The 18,844-nt window shown below is 35.7% G+C and overlaps 2 protein-coding genes across 2 annotated transcripts; both read left to right on the top strand.

The window, feature by feature from the left end:
- Positions 1-2,345: 2,345 nt before the first annotated feature.
- Positions 2,346-4,475, top strand: LOC109193530. The gene has a single exon (XM_019344371.1). The coding sequence runs from the start codon at positions 2,346-2,348 to the stop codon at positions 4,473-4,475; it is 2,130 nt and encodes a 709-aa protein (XP_019199916.1).
- Positions 4,476-14,609: 10,134 nt separating this feature from the next.
- Positions 14,610-15,241, top strand: LOC109193501 (probable calcium-binding protein CML47). Its single transcript, XM_019344341.1, has one exon. It carries the CDS (start codon positions 14,627-14,629, stop codon positions 15,194-15,196), a length of 570 nt encoding a protein of 189 aa, XP_019199886.1. The 5' UTR covers positions 14,610-14,626; the 3' UTR covers positions 15,197-15,241.
- Positions 15,242-18,844: the final 3,603 nt, after the last annotated feature.

The following is an 18,844-nucleotide window of genomic DNA, read 5'->3' as shown; positions in this document are numbered from 1 at the left end:
AAAGCAAAAATTATGTAAGCGTTCGTAGCGGAAATTTACCCAGTAGCTTGTCTTATCTCGCTTAATAAGTTTCATCCTTCGTTTTAGTGGCTTATCCACCGGTATTGACACACGGACCCGGTGAAACGTCTTCCATGGTGCACCCGGATAACGATCATCAACTTTTACAAATGAACCAATAAAATTGGCCGCTTGCTCAAGAACCGCTTCCGATGTATATCCCAACGGTAAGTCATAAAGTTGTACCTACATATCCACCGAGTTTAATTCAACCGCTGCCGGCCTTGTACCCGGTTCCACTTGTCTACAAACGAGGGTGCTATTATCAAAAGACCACGGCCCTTCATCGAGGACCCTCCACATATTCGTTTCATCATAAAAGATGAACATAAACAACCCTGGTTGAATCTCCGTAACCTGCATACCCCACACCGGTTGCCAAACTGAGGCCATCACCTGCCGCATGTACTCCAACTTCACCACCTTTGTTGTCAAGAACCTGCGAACACACACCCATCGCCGTTCCTCCTCCTCCGCCACTACTCCAACGCCTTCCCCCACCAGCTCAAAGCCGATCTCCTCCTCCTCCTCCGGCGCTATATCGCCCCAACGTTGTGTTAAGCGTTCTATGACCTCATCCGCCCGTTCGAGCACCGAAGGTTCCTCGTCGATCTCATGCACCGCCGGATCCATCTGTTCGTTCATCGCAGCCTTCTACCGTAAGCCCACTAGTACAAAAAATATCAATAAGATCATATAAATCGCGTCCAAAGTTAGAACTTTGGACGCCGAATGTGTAGTGCGGTGGTAATTTTGTAATTAAATTGCCACTATATTATTTTTTTTTTTTTAAATAATTCGCGTCCAAAGTTTCGAACTTTGGACGCGAATAATTAAATGAGGCCAAATTTCGCGTCCAAAGTTGACAACTTTGGACGCGAATGATTTAATGCGGATATAATTCGCGTCCAAAGTTGGCAACTTTGGACGCGAATTATTTTTCTACTCTACCCCCAAATCGATCAGTTCATCGTTCTCCGCCCTAACCCCCCAAATCGATCGACCTTCTCCATCAGACCTCCTGTTCGCCGTCCGTCGCCGTCCGCCGTTCGATCTTCTCCCTCGATCGACCTTCGCTCGCCGCTGCTGCTCGCACCCTACCACCGCCGGTCGTCGCTGCTGCTCGCACGCCAACCACCGCCGGTCGCCGCTGTTGCTCGCACGCCAACCACCGCCGGTCGCCGCTGCTACATCGCACGCCACCAGCGCCGCTGCTACGAAGGCCGGACGCCGGTCGCCGCTGCTACATCGGACGCCACCACCATCGCTGCTCCGAACGCCGGCCAAGGTGCGTTTGTTAATTTTTTTTTTTATTTTTTTTTCAAAAATCATTAATTATTTTAATTTTTTTTGTTATTTGTTATTGTTTTTATTGTGTATTATTGTATATTTGTTATTGTTGTTTATTGTGTATTATTTGTTATTGTTGTATATACAAATTTGTTGTGTTATTTGTATTATTTGTTTATACAAATTGTGTATTATTGTATACAAATTTGTTGTATATACAAATTTACTAATCCATAAGGCAATTTCGTGTTGTCTGTATAGTGTATCTGTTCATACATAATAACTCTCTCTATTCAAAGAGCATAGAAGTAGATTGTGTAGGTCAAATATTCATACTCAAAGTATCTGGTTCTGAAACCAGAGACTATGAAAATGAGTGGGCTTTATGTTTCAAAGTGCTTGTTTATTTCAAGAGATACATTAGAGAAAATTATTTTCTTATTCTTAGCCATGCCCACCCACTTTATTCATAAAAATAACACATCCTCAACAGCCAACATGTTATACTGTGCACTTAACAATTTGTTATCTGTCAAAAGTGGCTTAATAAACACAATATTTAGGAGTTCTTTTATGGGTTTTTGGAAGGAGTGAGAAATTAAGTGGCTTAATAATACACAACAAATTAGTAAATCATTAATTATTGTATTATTTGTTTATTGTATATACAAATTTGTTGTGTATTATTGTATATGTTAGACATTGTTGACAAATTCGTTGTGTATTATTGTATATGTTAGGCATTGTTGACAAATTTGTTGTGTATTATTGTAAAATATGATGTTTATTTTTGGAAAAGTAAAATATGATATGAACGTGTAATTACTAAAGTACTTCGCTTATTTTGTTGGAATCATATTTGACCAACCATTACCTTATGAATTAGTAAATTTAAAATTATTTAGTTAAAGCTTTAATTTGAACTTTTAAGTTATAACTTAAGAAACTAACTCATTTATCATTTCTTAAATGTTGTGTGACAATATATAGGAGATATGGATCAGAGTTGGATGTATAAAAAACGCAATACACTTGAATATGTTCATGGGGTTCAAGAGTTTGTTAAAATTGCCGAGGAATATGCAAGTAAAATTGGTGAAAATTATATAGTGTGTCCTTGTTATGATTGTAGAAATCTAAAAAAGTTTCGTAGTTCTGAACAAATTAAGGAACATTTGATACGTCGTGGTTTTAAGATAGGATATGACCGGTGGATATGGCATGGTGAAACTGTCCTTACTAGTAACTGTAAAAATCAAAGAGAATGTAGAAAAAATGTAGAGAAAGATCAAAGTAATGAAGATAATGTTGGAAATGATGGAGACAATGATCGGCTAGATGAATTGATGCGGGATATGCAAGGGGATTTGAATGAAATGCCTCAAGAGTTTGAAAGTTTTTTTGAGAGTTCTGGAAAACCTTTGTTTTCTGGATGTAGTAAATTTACAAAGTTATCAGCAGTGCTTAAATTGTATACCGTAAAAGCAAAACATAGGTGGAGTGATAAGAGTTTCACGGAGCTATTAGAGCTTTTAAAGGGCATGCTTCCAAATGAGAATGAACTTCCTTGTTCAACTTATGAGGCAAAGGAAATGTTATGTCTGTTGAGTATGGAGATTGAAAGGATCCATGCATGTCCAAACGACTATATTTTGTATTGGAATCAAAACAAAGACTTGCATGTGTGTCCAAAGTGTGGAGCATCGCGTTATAAACGAAAAGGGCTCGATGATGCATGTGAGCAGAAGAAAGGTCCTCCAGCGAAGTTGTTGTGGTATCTACCGGTGATTCCAAGATTCAAACGTTTGTTTTCAAATGCAAAGGATGCGAAGAATTTGCAATGGCATGCTAGTGGGAGAAAAGAAGATGGAAAGTTGAGACATCCTGCCGATTCTCCTCAGTGGAAGAACATTAACAAGAAGTTTCCTGATTTCGGTGCTGAAAATCGAAATCTTAGGCTTGGACTATGCACGGATGGAATGAATCCTCATGGTAACATGAGCAGTCGCCATAGCACTTGGCCAGTTCTTTTAACAGTTTACAATCTTCCTCCGTGGTTGTGTATGAAGCGCAAGTACATCATGTTATCATTGCTAATATCTGGTCCTAAACAACCAGGAAACGACATAGATGTGTACTTGGCACCGCTTATTGAAGATTTAAAGATGTTGTGGAATGAAGGTGTGACAGTATTTGATGTTCATAATCAAACCAACTTCACTTTACGAGCCATGCTGTTCTGCACAATCAATGACTTCCCAGCATATGGTAACTTGTCAGGGTATACTACTAAAGGGGCTAAGGCATGCACTGTTTGTGAAGATGAAACAGTTGATCTTTGGTTGAACAACAGTAGGAAAAATGTGTTCATGAGTCATCGAACCTTTTTACCTATTGACCATCCTTATCGAAAGAGGAAAAAAACTTTCAATGGAAAATCTGAGACTGGAGTTGCTCGCTTACCATTATCAGGGGATGTTGTTTATGATCGAGTGAAAAACATTGATAATGTGTGGGGAAAAACTTCAAAAACAAGTCAAAAGGGTATTTGGAAAAAGAGGTCTATATTATGGGATTTACCATATTGGGAGCACTTATCTGTTCGACATTGCCTTGATGTAATGCATGTGGAGACAAATATTTGTGATAGCATTATCGGGATATTGTTGAATATTCAAGGTAAGACGAAAAATGGTATTAAAGCTAGAAAAGATATGGTAGAATTGGGGATAAGGACTCAATTAGCAGCACAAGAATCTGGAAAGAGGGCATACTTACCTCCAGCTTGTTATACTCTGTCTAAAAAGGAAAAAACAAGTTTTTGTAGCTGTCTAAATGGTGTCAAGGTTCCTTCTGGCTATTCATCTAACATTAAAAAGCTTGTTTCAATGAAGGACCTTAAATTGGTTGGTATGAAATCACATGATTGCCATGTGCTAATGCAACATATGTTACCTATTGCTATTAGAGGCATATTACCTAACCATGTTAGACAAGCAATTACAAAGCTTTGCTACTTTTTCAATGTCATTAGTAGTAAATTTGTTGATCCTGAGGTGTTGGATTCTTTGCAAGCTGATGTGGTAGTAACTTTATGCCAGTTTGAAATGTATTTCCCTCCTTAATTTTTTGATGTTATGGTGCATTTAATAGTTCACTTGGTGTGGGAAATTAAAATGTGTGGTCCTGTATTCTTGAGGTATATGTATCCATTTGAGAGATACATGGGAATTTTGAAAGGATATGTGAGAAATCGATATCGGCCAGAGGGGAGTATAATTGAAGCTTATGGCGCTGAAGAAGTGATTGATTTTTGTACTGATTATTTGGCTAATGTTCAGTCCATTGGTGTTTCTAAATCACGTCATGAGGGAAGACTCACAGGAAAAGGTACCATTGGGTTTAAAACACATGTCCCAAGTCAAATAATCCGAAATCAAGCACATCATCTCGTACTGCAGCAGCTTTCTGAGGTTCATCCATATTTGGAACAACACTTGTCTATTATAAGGCAACAAAATCCTTCTAAAGGTGAAATGTGGGTGACAAAAGAACAATTCTACATTTATCACATGGTTCAAAGATACAGTGATGCAAGAGTTATCTCAAGTGCCAAATAATATCACTGAAACCATTAGATGGTTATCGTATGGCCCTAGATTTGTTGTGAGCACTTATGAGGGATATGATATTAATGGGTATATGTTTTACACAAAATGTCAAGATCAAAAAAGTATAGTGCAAAATAGTGGAGTGACATTAGTAGCACAATCAAGAGAGTATTCTAGTGCTAAAGATACTAACCCGGTAGATGCTACTATGTCATACTATGGAGTCATTGATGAAATCTGGGAACTTGAGTATAAGGTGTTTAGGATTCCTCTATTCCGATGTTCTTGGGTTGATAACAGGCGGGGTGTCCGTGTAGATGATTTGGGTTTTACCTTAGTTGATTTTGGTCGGCTAGGATATCATGATGAACCGTTTATACTTGCATCTCAAGCTAAACAAGTCTTCTATGTTTCTGATCCTATTGATAGTAAGTGGTTAATTGTCTTACAAGGCAAAAGAAGTATTGTTGGTGTTGGTGATGTTGTTGATGAAGAGGAATATGACCAATTTGATGAAACCCCACCATTTTCTATTGGTATTCAACATGTGACTTTATGTGAAGATAACATTGATACTAATTACATGCGTACTGATCATGAAGAAGGGTTGTGGATTGACCATCCGACAGTATAATTTCTATAATGTAATCTTATTATTATTTTTTAACATGGTTATATTTTATAAGATGTTCTTTATAACATATTTATCTTATGCATGTGCAGGTATATATATACATGGCTGACGATCACACAGATCCGGTGGTGGAGGAATCTTCAAAGGTAACAGAGAGCAAAGTGCGTAAAGCAAGAGGAGCTACAACTTGCAGTAAAATGACAAAGAAGAGACCAGAGGATGAGTCTAAGGCAATTGAGTTTGATGAGAAGAATAGGCCTCTTGGGCCAAATGCAAGGAAGTACTCAAATTACCTTGGCCTTATGGTTCGTATTCACATAGACATAAACATTCCACACTGGCGTCTTGTTCCAACTGCGGTTAAAGATGCAGTCTGGGATGAAATTAAGGTAATAGTCAATAATTTAATTTATATATTGATCATTATTTCATTTTAGTTTTGAGTTCATTAGTTTATATATGTTAATGTCAATAAAGGCCTAATTAATTGTTATTTTATTGTTTTTTTTTTCAGAAAGAGTTTAATCTCCCTAAGTCGAGAAGAAGTTATATTTTGGTCCATGCACGGCTACGTTGGAAAGATTTCAAAACAAGATTGGTCCGTGACTTCATCAACAAACCGAACGAAAAATATAGCTCTCCCTGTGAGTTATATAAGTTCATGGATGAAAAAAAATGGGAGCAATTTGTAACCACGCATGAAACTGAAGCTGCCAAGGTACAGTACATAATTTACTTCCTTAATAATCATGTAACATGGTTATTATTAACATATTATTAAATAATAACTTTTGTGTAAGCAGGCCAACAGTCAAAAGTATAGGGAGTTGCAAGCGCGGAATGTGCATCCTCACTATTTAGGGTCTACAGGCTATGTTGGAAAGCAGTCTGAGTGGTTGATATGCGACCCATTGTCTTCACAATCTTCTTGTGCGGCTATTACCTCGAACATATCATCTACTGATCGTAGTTTGGATTGGGTTCGAGCGCGATCTAAAAAATCTGAAGATGGAAGTTATTACATTCCCAATGAAAAAACGAAGGGAGTGTTGGATAAAATTGTAAGTAATACAAATACTTTAAATATATATATTATTGACAAGATTACTAACTAACATGTAAATTTTAAATCTTTTTTTTTTTTTTTGTTGAAATATAGGTTGAGAAGTGTGAAGAGATAAGTCAAGGCTCATTCCAACCAAAAAGGCAAAATGATGTATTGACAACAGCTCTTGGCACCAATGAGTACGGTGGCTATGTGAGAGGTGTTGGAGTGTACTCCAATATTAGGGATGTGTTTGGTAAACCGGAGAGCATAAGTCGTGGAAATTCAGCTGGGCTTGTTTCAGTTAGTGATATGGAGAAGATCATAGAGAAGAGAATATATGACAAAGTGGCTGAAAAGATTAGAAAAGAAACAATGTAAGATATGCAGCCCAAGTTTGATTTGATGCAATCCCAACTGGAATATTTGATGAAGAATGTACAAGCAAGTCCAAAAGTTGGCACACCAACTCGGAGCAGTTGTCATTCTATTGATCAAGTCAACAAAGTTAAGGTAATATTGAATATCTTTAACATTTTGAATATTTGATATTCGATCTACTTGTTATTATGTCTTTACTTTTGGTTCATAGGAAAATCCAAAACAAACCCGAATGATGAATTTTGAAAGTGGTGATCAATCTACTGTCCAATTACGACCACTTCTTGTTGATGATGATACACTGCAGCAATTGGGAGATGAATCTAAGAAATTGGTCAGACTTATTAAGAACCTACCTTTCGATTTAGATTACATTAACGTGGATCTAGATGAGGCAATCTTCCATCATCAAGATGTGGATTTCATTCACGTGTTGTTTCAAGATATTAAAGACTTGTTGACGATGCGATGGCTTGATGTGACCATATTACAAATATTTATAATGTAAGTATTTTTTTTATAATGTTTTTATATTTAAAAACTTGTCTTTAGTCTTTAATTTTTATTAATTATCTATATATATGTTGTAGATGTCTTAGTCGGTTGTGCTCCAAAATTGGAGTTCATACAATTGGATTCCTCTGCCCAAGGACTATTTGTGCTGACTCTGTACGTGCGGATATTGATAAGGTCTCAAAATATCTTGTGAATGCCATGGTTGAACAGACGAATCGACACTTCATTTTAGCTCCATACCATGAAAAGTAAGAAAAAATATTTATATTTTTAATTATTTGTTTAACTTAATTGCATTATTTGTGAATAACACTTAACATATTCATTTAAATGCCTTAGAAATCATTGGATGCTTCTAGTTATTTCTGTTCCATTAAGAAAAGTCTATGTATTAGACTCCATTGCATCAAGTGATCGCGAGTTTGAGACTAAGGCCACAATGAATGTGTAAGTACACACACACACACACACACACACACACACACACACACACACACACACACATATATATATATATATATATATATATATATATATATATTTATATTTATATTTATATTATATTTTGAGTATATTATAGGGCATTTCGATCGGTTGAAACTTTAGGAGGGAGAAGATCTAAAAACAACGTTGATTGGGTTCATATTGAGGTATATATATCTTTCATATTTCATATTAATATTTTTATTGTTTAACATATTAATATATATACATATTTTCTAGTGTCCTCAACAACCGGGTGGTGTGGAGTGCGGGTATTAGGTGATGAGATTCATGTATGAAATATGCACTCAATGTTGGGATTCTGATGATTTGGATATGGTATGTAAAATTTATTAAAAGTAAATAGTTTTAAATTACACTTTAGTAATGTTAAAACTAATTATTTGATTATTTTAAATTTTTGTAGGAATTATTCTTTAATAGAAAGTCTTATTCAGAAGCGCAAATTGATGAGGTTCGTGAGATTTGGTCTAAATATTTTACTCAAGAATGTATATAAATTTTTGAAGTGTGATTTAATTATATTAGTTAGTTGAATTGTAATGATGTATTGTTGGTACTTATCTAGCTTATTACATATGTGTTGAAGTAGTGTACTTATCTAGCTTATTACATATGTGTTGAAGTAGTGTAGTTTAATTATTTAGTGTTAAAGTGTTGGCGTATTGATGATGTATTGAACTTAGTTGAAGTAGTGTACTTATCTAGCTTATTACACATGTGTTGAAGTAGTGTAGTTTAATTATTTAGTGTTAAAGTGTTGGCGAATTGATGATGTATTGAACTTTAGTTGAAAGCTTTGAAGCTTTGAAGTGGTAGTGGTTATGATTGCATGTACAGGATGAAAAATATAATTTTTTGTACAGGAAAAAAACTGGATTTATTAATAAATTAAAATAAAATAAAATAAAATAAAAAACAATAATTCGCGTCCAAAGTTCTTCAACTTTGGACGCGAATTATCATTTTATTAAAACAAAATGATAAATCGCGTCCAAAGTCGAAGAACTTTGGACGCGATTTACTGACTTTTCGCGTCCAAAGTTAACCAACTTTGGACGCGAAAAGTCAGTAGTCAACAGTCAGATCGGATAAATCGCGTCCAAAGTTCTTCAACTTTGGACGCGATTAATCGTTTTTCGCGTCCAAAGTAGCTTTGGACGCGAATTGTATATACAATTCGCGTCCCCGACATCTGCGTCCCAGCTACTTTGGACGCGAATGAGGCTTTACTTTGGACGCGAATGACTGTTTCTGTACTAGTGGCCGTTGCCGTCGTTACTCTCCAAGCAGTAACTTTCGCCCGTGAATCGACGAAGAGAAAGCAAGAAAATTTTCGAAACCCTAGCAAGGAGGCAGAACTCTAGAGAGAGATTTTTGATACATCGTTATAATATATCGTAAACATGCAAAATACTTGATTAGTGGATAATCAACATATTTTGTACTATTGGTAGTATGGTGAAATTGGAATGATTACTATTACCAAGTATTTGATTCTCATTTCGATTCTGATTCCCATGTGCGAACCAAACACATCCCTACTTTCGCTATCAAATAATGTGTACTAGGTAAATTTCATTTTTGTGTAATAACTCGCAAACTAAAAATAATACGATTTTTGTGGTTGCATTAGTGGTGCTGGGTGTCCAAAGATGATAAATAGTGACTTAAGATATATTGGGCGTTAAGCTAGGCTTAAACACGAGTTTCCAATTTCCAGGAAAATTTCAGACCCCAACATCTAAGGAAAAATGATGAATACTTATGAGACAAGACATTGGCTAGAAACTTATTACCAACAGCTGGGGCCTGGGTATATATATACTTGTGGACTGAAGACTTGGTCCAAAGTCCAAATTAAACACCATTTCCATGAAAGTTAATAAAACACCGTTTCCGTATTGTCCTGTCAACCGTGACAATAATAAAGAAATCTTGTGCTTACCGAAACCATCATAAAGTTTTCATGACAACTACACAAGCGTAACGTACACAATCAACAGCTGATTATTTCGAAGCATTTAGTACTATATATATACAATGTAAAATATGTATGTGTCTATCTGTATGTCTGTAGGTGTATATATATATATATATATATATATATATATATATATATAAATTTATATTTAGGTTTAGGTTATCATTAGAACTCTTCAATTAGTAGAAGTCTATTTATTTTACTTGGTAACCGAACATAGTAGCCGGATAATGCACATTAGAAACCCAAAGGTATGTGAACACAATCAATTCGACACATATAACTAATAACTTAAAACGATGCAGTATAGTCTAGGCGGGAGTAGGTGAGAAACTGTTTCAGGGAGAAAGTTACTGCTTTATTATAATGATTGATAGATAAATAAAATTAATAAGTTATAATTAAAATTTTACATAATTACACTTAAAACAATAATAAAACTAGCAAAATAATATTATATCAAACAAAACTAGTACATAAAAAATACAACTATGAATATACAAAACAAATGTCATAAATCATAAATGCATAAAGGCAGTAAGGAAGTAGACATGGGCACAATTTCAATTTTCAAAGATGAAAATAGAAATTTTCTATTTGAGTATTTGTTAACAATAAATTAATTGCTTTTTTAATAATAAAATTAACAAAATGAAAATTACCTACGATCTCTGAGGCTCTGATGGAGTGATGGACGAGGATCACAACTTGGTGTCTTGATCGTCGCAGCAGGCCAACAACTAGTTCGAAGTGTCATAAATTTAACTTTATGATAATTGGCATTAAATAATCAAATCAACTATTCTTCCTATTTATATAAGGAGGTCCCCATCTCTATAATGCTATGTAAAAACTAGTTTTTTACGCGCATTGCGCGATTGGGATAATGCCCAATGCTTTTTTTAAATAAGTACTTTAAAGTATATTAAGACATGATTATATTGAAATTGTTCATGCATAGATAATTGAATGTTGAATTTGCATATTTAAATAGGTAATTCTTCTCCCAAAGGTTGAGTCCCCAACCCCAAGGGCCCCCCACACTCCGACCCGACACAGCATTGTGGGAAGTTGTAAATCACGGTGACTCAATGGTTCAGCAGACAGGGCCAAATGCTGATACGCACAAGGAATCTGCCCACTTTGGACATAATTCCCGCACTGCCGCCGCCGAGGTTCAAACCTTCGTTTCTTCTCCCAAATACTACCAACTAAACCATTGAGCTAAGCTCGTGCGGGTTAAATAGGTAATTCTAAGTTTACAAATGCAAGATAATATAGTCAAGATTGATTATAATTGTCAATAAAATAATTGTATAGGTATGGTTGAAACCAAATACGGGACATAAGGGAGAACAAATAAAAATTAGGACATAGAATATTAAATATATACTAATATTTTTTGAGGAGATTCCGACATTAGGATTTGTGGTTAAGTTCTATTAAGACTTTAATATTAGAATTAGATTAATCGTGTAGTTATAATTCTATATTAGACTTTAATATTAGAATTAGACTAACGGTGAATTAACGGAAAAGTTAAATGGATAATCATATAATTAAGGATAAATTAGAAAATCTTAAAAGAAAAAATTAAAACCTGAACAATATGAACCATTCATTTGATTTAATAATTTGGCGGTCATTTTTTCTACCCAATGTTAATAATTAAATAAATTCGTTGGTCAAATCCGCTAGTATAATCCGCTAACGCTAACCGTTAACTGCTGATTGTCAAACAAGGACATTGTGAGGTAGTTCTCACATCAATTTGTTGTGTGATTTGAATAAATTAATTGCTTTTTTAATAATAAAATTAACAAAATGAAAATTACCTACGATCTCTGAGGCTCTGATGGAGTGACGGACGAGGATCACAACTTGGTGTCTTGATCGACGGTCGCAGCAGGCCAACAACTAGTTCGAAGTGTCATAAATTTAACTTTATGATAATTGGCATTAAATAATCAAATCAACTATTCTTCCTATTTATATAAGGAGGTCCCATCTCTATAATGCGGACACTTGCAAGTTTATGTAAAAATGTAACATTTTTTAAAAATGATAGAGTATTTTAATGATGTAAAAAAAATATATAGTAAAAGAATTTTAAATTTGACGATGTGCATTCACTTTTTAGAATGAGAGAATATTACTAAATGATAGCTTCATTACATAGCCCTTTTTTGGTAAATGGTGTTTTGATCAAACTTTGGCAGATTTGACGGTTTTAACGCTTTGACCTGATCAAAACGCCTAACTTCGCTTGGTTAATAGTGGATTTAGACAGCGTTTTGAAGGAAAACCGTCAACTTCGTAAACATGGCAATTTGCAGCGTTTGGCTTTGGCGGTTTGCAAATTATGATTTTGCTTCTTTTTTTTTTTTTTTTTTACATTTTCCTTTTTATTATATTATATAAAAATTATAAATAATAATAATTATTATTTAAAATATAATTAGATAAAATATCCTTCACTAAGACTATGTGGTCTAATGGTACCCAGGTTGGACTTCCATTTAGAATATTACGAGTTCGAGCCTCAGTGGAGGTGTTATTGGTTCTTTGTGTTTCAGTAGGTTGAGAAAGTATATGAACAGATACTATAATGTAATAGAGCCAGTAACATTCAAAAAAATAGAAAAAATATTAAAGAATTAAGAATTATTTTTTATTTATTTAATTAGAAATTATCATATAATTAATAATTAATGAATTATTTTTATAAAATATACGCATGTTCATATGTGTCTTTTGACATGTTAATCGTTAATCATAAATAGTTAATTTTACCAAACATCTTTCTATGAATCGTTAAAATAATCTGCTGATCAAAATAGTTAACACAATTCACTAACCACTATTCGCTAGTCGTTAATAGCGAATTGCCAAACAAGGTCATAAATTAAAGATGTGAAGTCATATGAGAGAAGCAAAAATGATGAATACTTAGGCTGGGATTATCCCTGCAAATTTCACATTGGCAAGATGCTGTGGCATGGACAATTCACATTTATATAATTTTTTATTGCTGATTTGGGTTGCAAATTTGCAACCCAGTATAAAAGCTGTCGCATCTTTTGTATCTTTTAAAAAAAAAAAAATTGGTTTGTTTATTTATTTTGTTTTTTTTTTAATTTTATTTATTAGTTTTTTTTTGTTTATTTTGTTTGCTTTATTTTTATTTTTTGTGTAAATTTTTGATTCTTTATTATATGTAAATAAAAAATATATATGTTTTTTTTATTTTCATTTTTGTTATTTTGAATATTTAAATGTAATTTATATATTGAAATAAATTAATAATGTTGAAGAGAAAATAATATTTATCGAAAAAAATATTAATTTTTTAAAGTGATGTGAAATTGCGATTACTTTTAAAAATTGATTGAATTTGTAAGAATGTAGTATGAATAATAAATGCTTTGCAAATTAACTAATGTAGAAGTGAAATTCATTTTTTAAAGTGAGAGATATTTGAGGGGATAAGAAGATAAGACATTGTTTAGAAACTTACCAGCAGTTGGGGCCTGGGTATAATAATGTACTTGTGGACTGAAGTCTTGGTCCAAACTCCAAACACCATTTCCATGAAAGTCGATAAAACACCGTTTCCGTATTGTCCTGTCAACCGTGACAATAAAGAAAGCTTGTGCTTACCGAAACCATCATAAAGTTTCCATGACAACGTCACAAGCGTAACGTACACAGTTAAACAACCCACATCATATGGATCAAAGTTCTTGTATGTAAACTCTAGTTTATTATGTGTTTATGTTTAACATTATGGTTTTTTTATCTTGCGTTATGAAATTCTATACCTTATGAGAATAAATTATATACTTAGAAAAAATTAATAATTGTGTCTTATGTTATGAATTTATGTGTTTTGTGCTGTAAAATTATGTGTCTATGAACACAAATTATGCACCTAAATAAATTTGAAAAACAAGTAAATATATAAAATGTGTATGTGTCCTGTGTTATGAAATTTTGTACCTTATGAGCCTACAATGCACAACTCACAATACGGAATTGCACAATCAACACAACGGAATGCACAACCATACTATGTATACCCAGAATGTGTACATATACATCAACATCCAAATACATACAATATTATATTAAAAAAAAAAAAACAAGTAGAAAAAAATGTTTTCCATAGACGAATACTCGATGGATAATGAAGAAATCACAACTCCAATTCACAAAGATGATGATCCAAGAAAATAGGAAACAAATATGATCACATCTCCGGGAGTTTAAAAAAAAAAAAAAAAAAAAAAAAAAAAAAAACACTACCCCACTTAAAAAAAAAAAAAAAAAAAAAAAATCATTGATTTCATCTTAAAAAATCAAATCTAAGTTATCCAAATAAAAAAACGAAGGCACACGATTGTTAAAGGGATTCTATATGAACCGGATTATATATTTATATATTTTTCAAAGTTGTTGGAAGATTTGTTACGCTTTCAGTGTATTACACCAAAATTTCCACGACGACTTTTGAAGTTTTGATTGACTCGGTTCCCAGCTTCCCTCTATATATATACAGCCTTCCAATTAAGCTGCTAGCAAAAGTTGTTAATTATATTGTAATGGAAAAAATAATCGCCTTCTCTATAGCTGGTTTCACACTTTTGACCAGTAAGGCAACTGATCTACTTAAGGTTGCCTTAGCATGCATCATTCTTAGTATCATTGCTTCATTTCAAGATTTTTGCACTTTCTTTTCACTTATACTCCGCCCCATTCTCTTCCTGTTTTCTTTACCCCAATATTGCTTGTTTTCCAGGCGTAACAAAGCCATTGTTGATGGTGTTGAAGAATGCAGAGAAAATAATGGTGATGAGCTGTTTGGGGAAGAAGACATAGAGAGGGTAGTGGACAGATTGATAAACACAGGCGTTTGTTTGGAAGAGGTTTCGCATTTGTTTGATGAAAGCGAGCCTAGTTTCGAGGAAATTAAGGAAACATTTGACATGTTTGATGAGGATGGGGATGGGTACATAGATGAAAAAGATCTGGGGAAACTCCTGTTCAGGATGGGGTTTTGTGAGTTTTCGCAACAAGATTGCAGAGGGATGATCAAGGCCTTTGATGAAAACAAAGATGGGAGGATTGATGTTGGAGAATTTTTGAAGCTCATGGAGGATAGCTTTGACTAGAATGTCTGTTTGATGCTCTAATTTATATTTTGTTGGTTGAACATATACTATATATGGATAAGTTATGGAGTAATATTAATTTATTACTTATTTTATAAAATAATTTTAAATTGTTATGTGTTAAAAGGAAAAATAGAATAGAGAGAAAAAGGGAATCTCATATTCATTCTACATACATTCTGTACAATGGTACATTATATACAGGGTACATGATAATCTATACAATAAATTCCACAAACCGTTTCAACCGTTACAAGAATAAATACTAATAATGTCCATTAATAATATATATTTGTAACACTCCCCTTGGACATTATTTGTCCACAACCTTGCTTCGTTAAAAACTTGCTAAGAAAACCCTGTGGGAAAAACCTAAACAAGAAAAGAGTACAAGGTATATCGATAGTATATTTAAATACATTCATGCCTCATTAAAAACTTCACTAGGAAAATCACGTGCGAAAAACCTAGTTGAAGAAAAGAGTACATGATATATGTAAGAACATATATTGTACTGATTGTCTCATTAAAAACCTTAAGCTAAGGAAACCCAGTATGGAAAAAGCTTAGCTAAGGAAAAGAGTACAATCATTAGTCGTCAAGACTCAATCTTTAGGATTGATTCATGTAAAATGATACTCCCCCTCAAGATAACAATCTTTAAGTCCATACACTAAATTTCCAAAATATATAGGGAAATTTAGTAAATAAATATGTACAACTGTCAATAGAATGAATACTCTATAATAATCTTGTGACTCTTCTGGAGCTCACGCATGTATAATATTGACATCATAATGTCTAGTCAAAAGGATTTCATTATATATCCTGTTATCATTTGTGCAATACAATCTTTATTGTTCCTTTATAGGACAATGGGGTAAATATAGTACAACCAGTTTTGAAACTTGGTATTATGGAGATTGTTGGTTTTTGGGTTTTCGGGCCCAGGGAGGTCCAACACAACCTTAGTTGGTGGATTCACCTTTCACACAGGGTTGTAAAAGAAAAGGAAGTACTTCTAATGGCTTCGAGTGTGTCTCTCTTTTCGCCTGGGATGAACCTGTCTCAGTTACAAGGATGGAGGAGCCTTTATATAGCAGGCTCCCCTCTTACCGACTTGAAAGCCATTAATGGCTGACTTCAAGGCTAATTACAACCACTGAGCCGTTGGGCGTCGTTACCGGATCGGCCAATGGCTCATCAAATCCGTAACAGTCTGACCGAGTCTTGCTTTGAATGCCTCCAACGGCTCCGGGGCCGGGTCTTTTTAAATGAGGCTTCTCAACGCTCGCTTAATGGCTCTGAGCCGTCTCTTCATGGACTTGGGCCTGGGCCGACTCCTGGACTCGGCCCAAGCTTTCACTGGGCTTCTTTCACTGCTAGCCTACGTTCCTTGTCTTGGGTTCCCTTCTTGGGCTGGGGTTCTCACCCCATCAACTAGTCCCTCACTTTTCCTCATCCGGCCCGCTGATCCAGATTTGGAAAAGTAGTAACTGATCGTCTCTTTCAGTCCCCGGATCCATGCATTCAATATCCCTTATGACGCCCGGATTCTCTGCCATCTTCCCGGATTCAACGGGACCGTTTGGATTCTCCTAGCTCTGTGTAGCTCCTATAAATGGTCTCACACTCTCCTCATCTTATCCACTGGTCCACCATGGGTCGCTCACCTCTAAAAGGGAAGCGGATCGATTTCGGCTCTCCTCGACGTCCCCTCCCTTCGAAGCGGACTCGACCTGAGAGGGAAAGCAAGAAGAAAGCTCCTCGACCGACTTCTCGGAGATCTCCTGTTGGTGCCACCTCCTCAGCCGCCGACCCAGCCTCAGCGAGAGGTCGTGCCATCTTTGCTCCGCCCGCCGACTCCAACAACCGCCAGGGTGATTTCTCAAGATGGGCCCTTCGTGGAGGTGGCCGTCCCTGAACAATTGACTTTTCGCATGACGTTCTCTATCCCACTGGATGACCCGGACGGGCCAGTCACGGGCCTGATGGATGATGAGGATTACGCTCGTTACTTGGAGACGTATCCTGATGACGAGGAGCCTGTGGACCTACCACTCATGTCGTCCTTCTGGGATTCGTTCTGTCCCTCTCCCCCTGGGCCATCGGGGGGAATGTTCTTTGGAGGCGACTCCTCTTCACCCGGCGAGTGATCACCTCGACCAGTGTCGGCTTCATATTTCCGAGGGGCTTACTTAGGAGCATTTTAATTATTTCTTGTTGTAATAAGCTCCCGACTCGTTGTACCCCTCTCTTTTCAATAAAATGCTATTTTTCCGCCTTGTCTTATATTTCGTACTTGTCGTGTATCCTTCCGGCCGACTGGTTGAGGAGTCGGCCACATCGTCAGGCCTTTTTTCAGTCTGACATCTGCAAGATTCCCCATATCTCGGGTGAATCTAATCTTTTCTGCGCGGCGTGCGAATCTTGCTTTTCCCAAGCGGATTTGATGGAACTAATCTCTGACAGAGATTCACGCCCTCCGTCTAATCCGGTTCAGTTATGTCAGTCACAATTTCTTCCGTGATTCTCGCCTAGGTATTCGCTTCCATAGGGCTATATAAGGACCCTTCATGGTTCGTGCAAGTCACAATATACCTCATTTTCAAAAGCGCGGAACTATGAGCTACAGAGACGGTGACCGCCGCTGGTCCATCCGCAACCAGGAGCATGCTCGACTGGAGAAGCTGAAGCAAAAGAGGCTGGCTAATGGAGGGCGTTTGGTGGGCGACTCGACTTCAGACCCCATTGGGGGTTACACATCTTCTCCGTGATTATTTGTCAGCGGCCGATTGCCAATCTGACACCGTCCTGCAGTCGCAACGAAGAAGCAACGCCATCCCCTTTATCAATTCCATAATTGCCGACAATTGGGCGTTCAACGGACTGCTAGGATTTCGATCGGACCACTCGACTCGATTACAGAGATGGTAGAGCAAAGGCTGATAACGTGTTAAAAGGAAAAATAGAATAGAGAGAAAAAGGAGAATCTCATATTCATTCTACATACATTCTGTACAATGGTACATTATATATAGGGTACAAGATAATCTATACAATAAATTCCGGAAACCGTTTCAACCGTTACAAAAATAAATACTAATAATGTCCATTAATAATATATATTTGTAACATTATGGAGAATTTTAGTGTATAATGACAATTACTCAGTTTTTACCATTATTTGGTTAATTTATCATTTATAATGATAATAATTTTGTATATATTACCATAAATATATTTCCCAAAAAAAAAAATTAAAAGCTTGTGATTTGGTAGTTGTCTTTGAAACCTATTTTGGACAACATGTTAAAGATTACTGTTTGGGCTTGATAATTGTAGCACTATTTTGAGAATGACATTGATGTGCATGGTAAATTTCACCGGGTATAAGTATTCATATCTTATCGAATATTGTATTTGGAAATGGCGGCAACCCGGGATTGTTACGACCAAAGGCCGGAGGTTCCCGAGTTCCTCATTGTTCTAGAGAGAGACCAAAAATTAAAGTCCACCCCTTTGCAAGCGTATAACATGGTATTTATAGAAGAAAAATGGGTACACATGCCGCGGGATCGGCATGCGTGACACGTGTCTTCCATGCAGTCAATGACCCTGATGGCTGAAGAGATGCGTCCACATGGA

Source organism: Ipomoea nil, unplaced genomic scaffold (genome assembly GCF_001879475.1).
Source record: "Ipomoea nil cultivar Tokyo-kokei standard unplaced genomic scaffold, Asagao_1.1 scaffold1895, whole genome shotgun sequence".
Taxonomy (NCBI): Eukaryota; Viridiplantae; Streptophyta; class Magnoliopsida; order Solanales; family Convolvulaceae; genus Ipomoea; species Ipomoea nil.
This window is presented reverse-complemented; position numbering and strand designations above follow the sequence as displayed.

Bases quoted from the DNA above. Each gene is read 5' to 3' on its own strand.
- LOC109193501 (XM_019344341.1), top strand. From the start codon at position 14,627: ATGGAAAAAATAATCGCCTTCTCTATAGCTGGTTTCACACTTTTGACC.
- LOC109193530 (XM_019344371.1), top strand. From the start codon at position 2,346: ATGGATCAGAGTTGGATGTATAAAAAACGCAATACACTTGAATATGTT.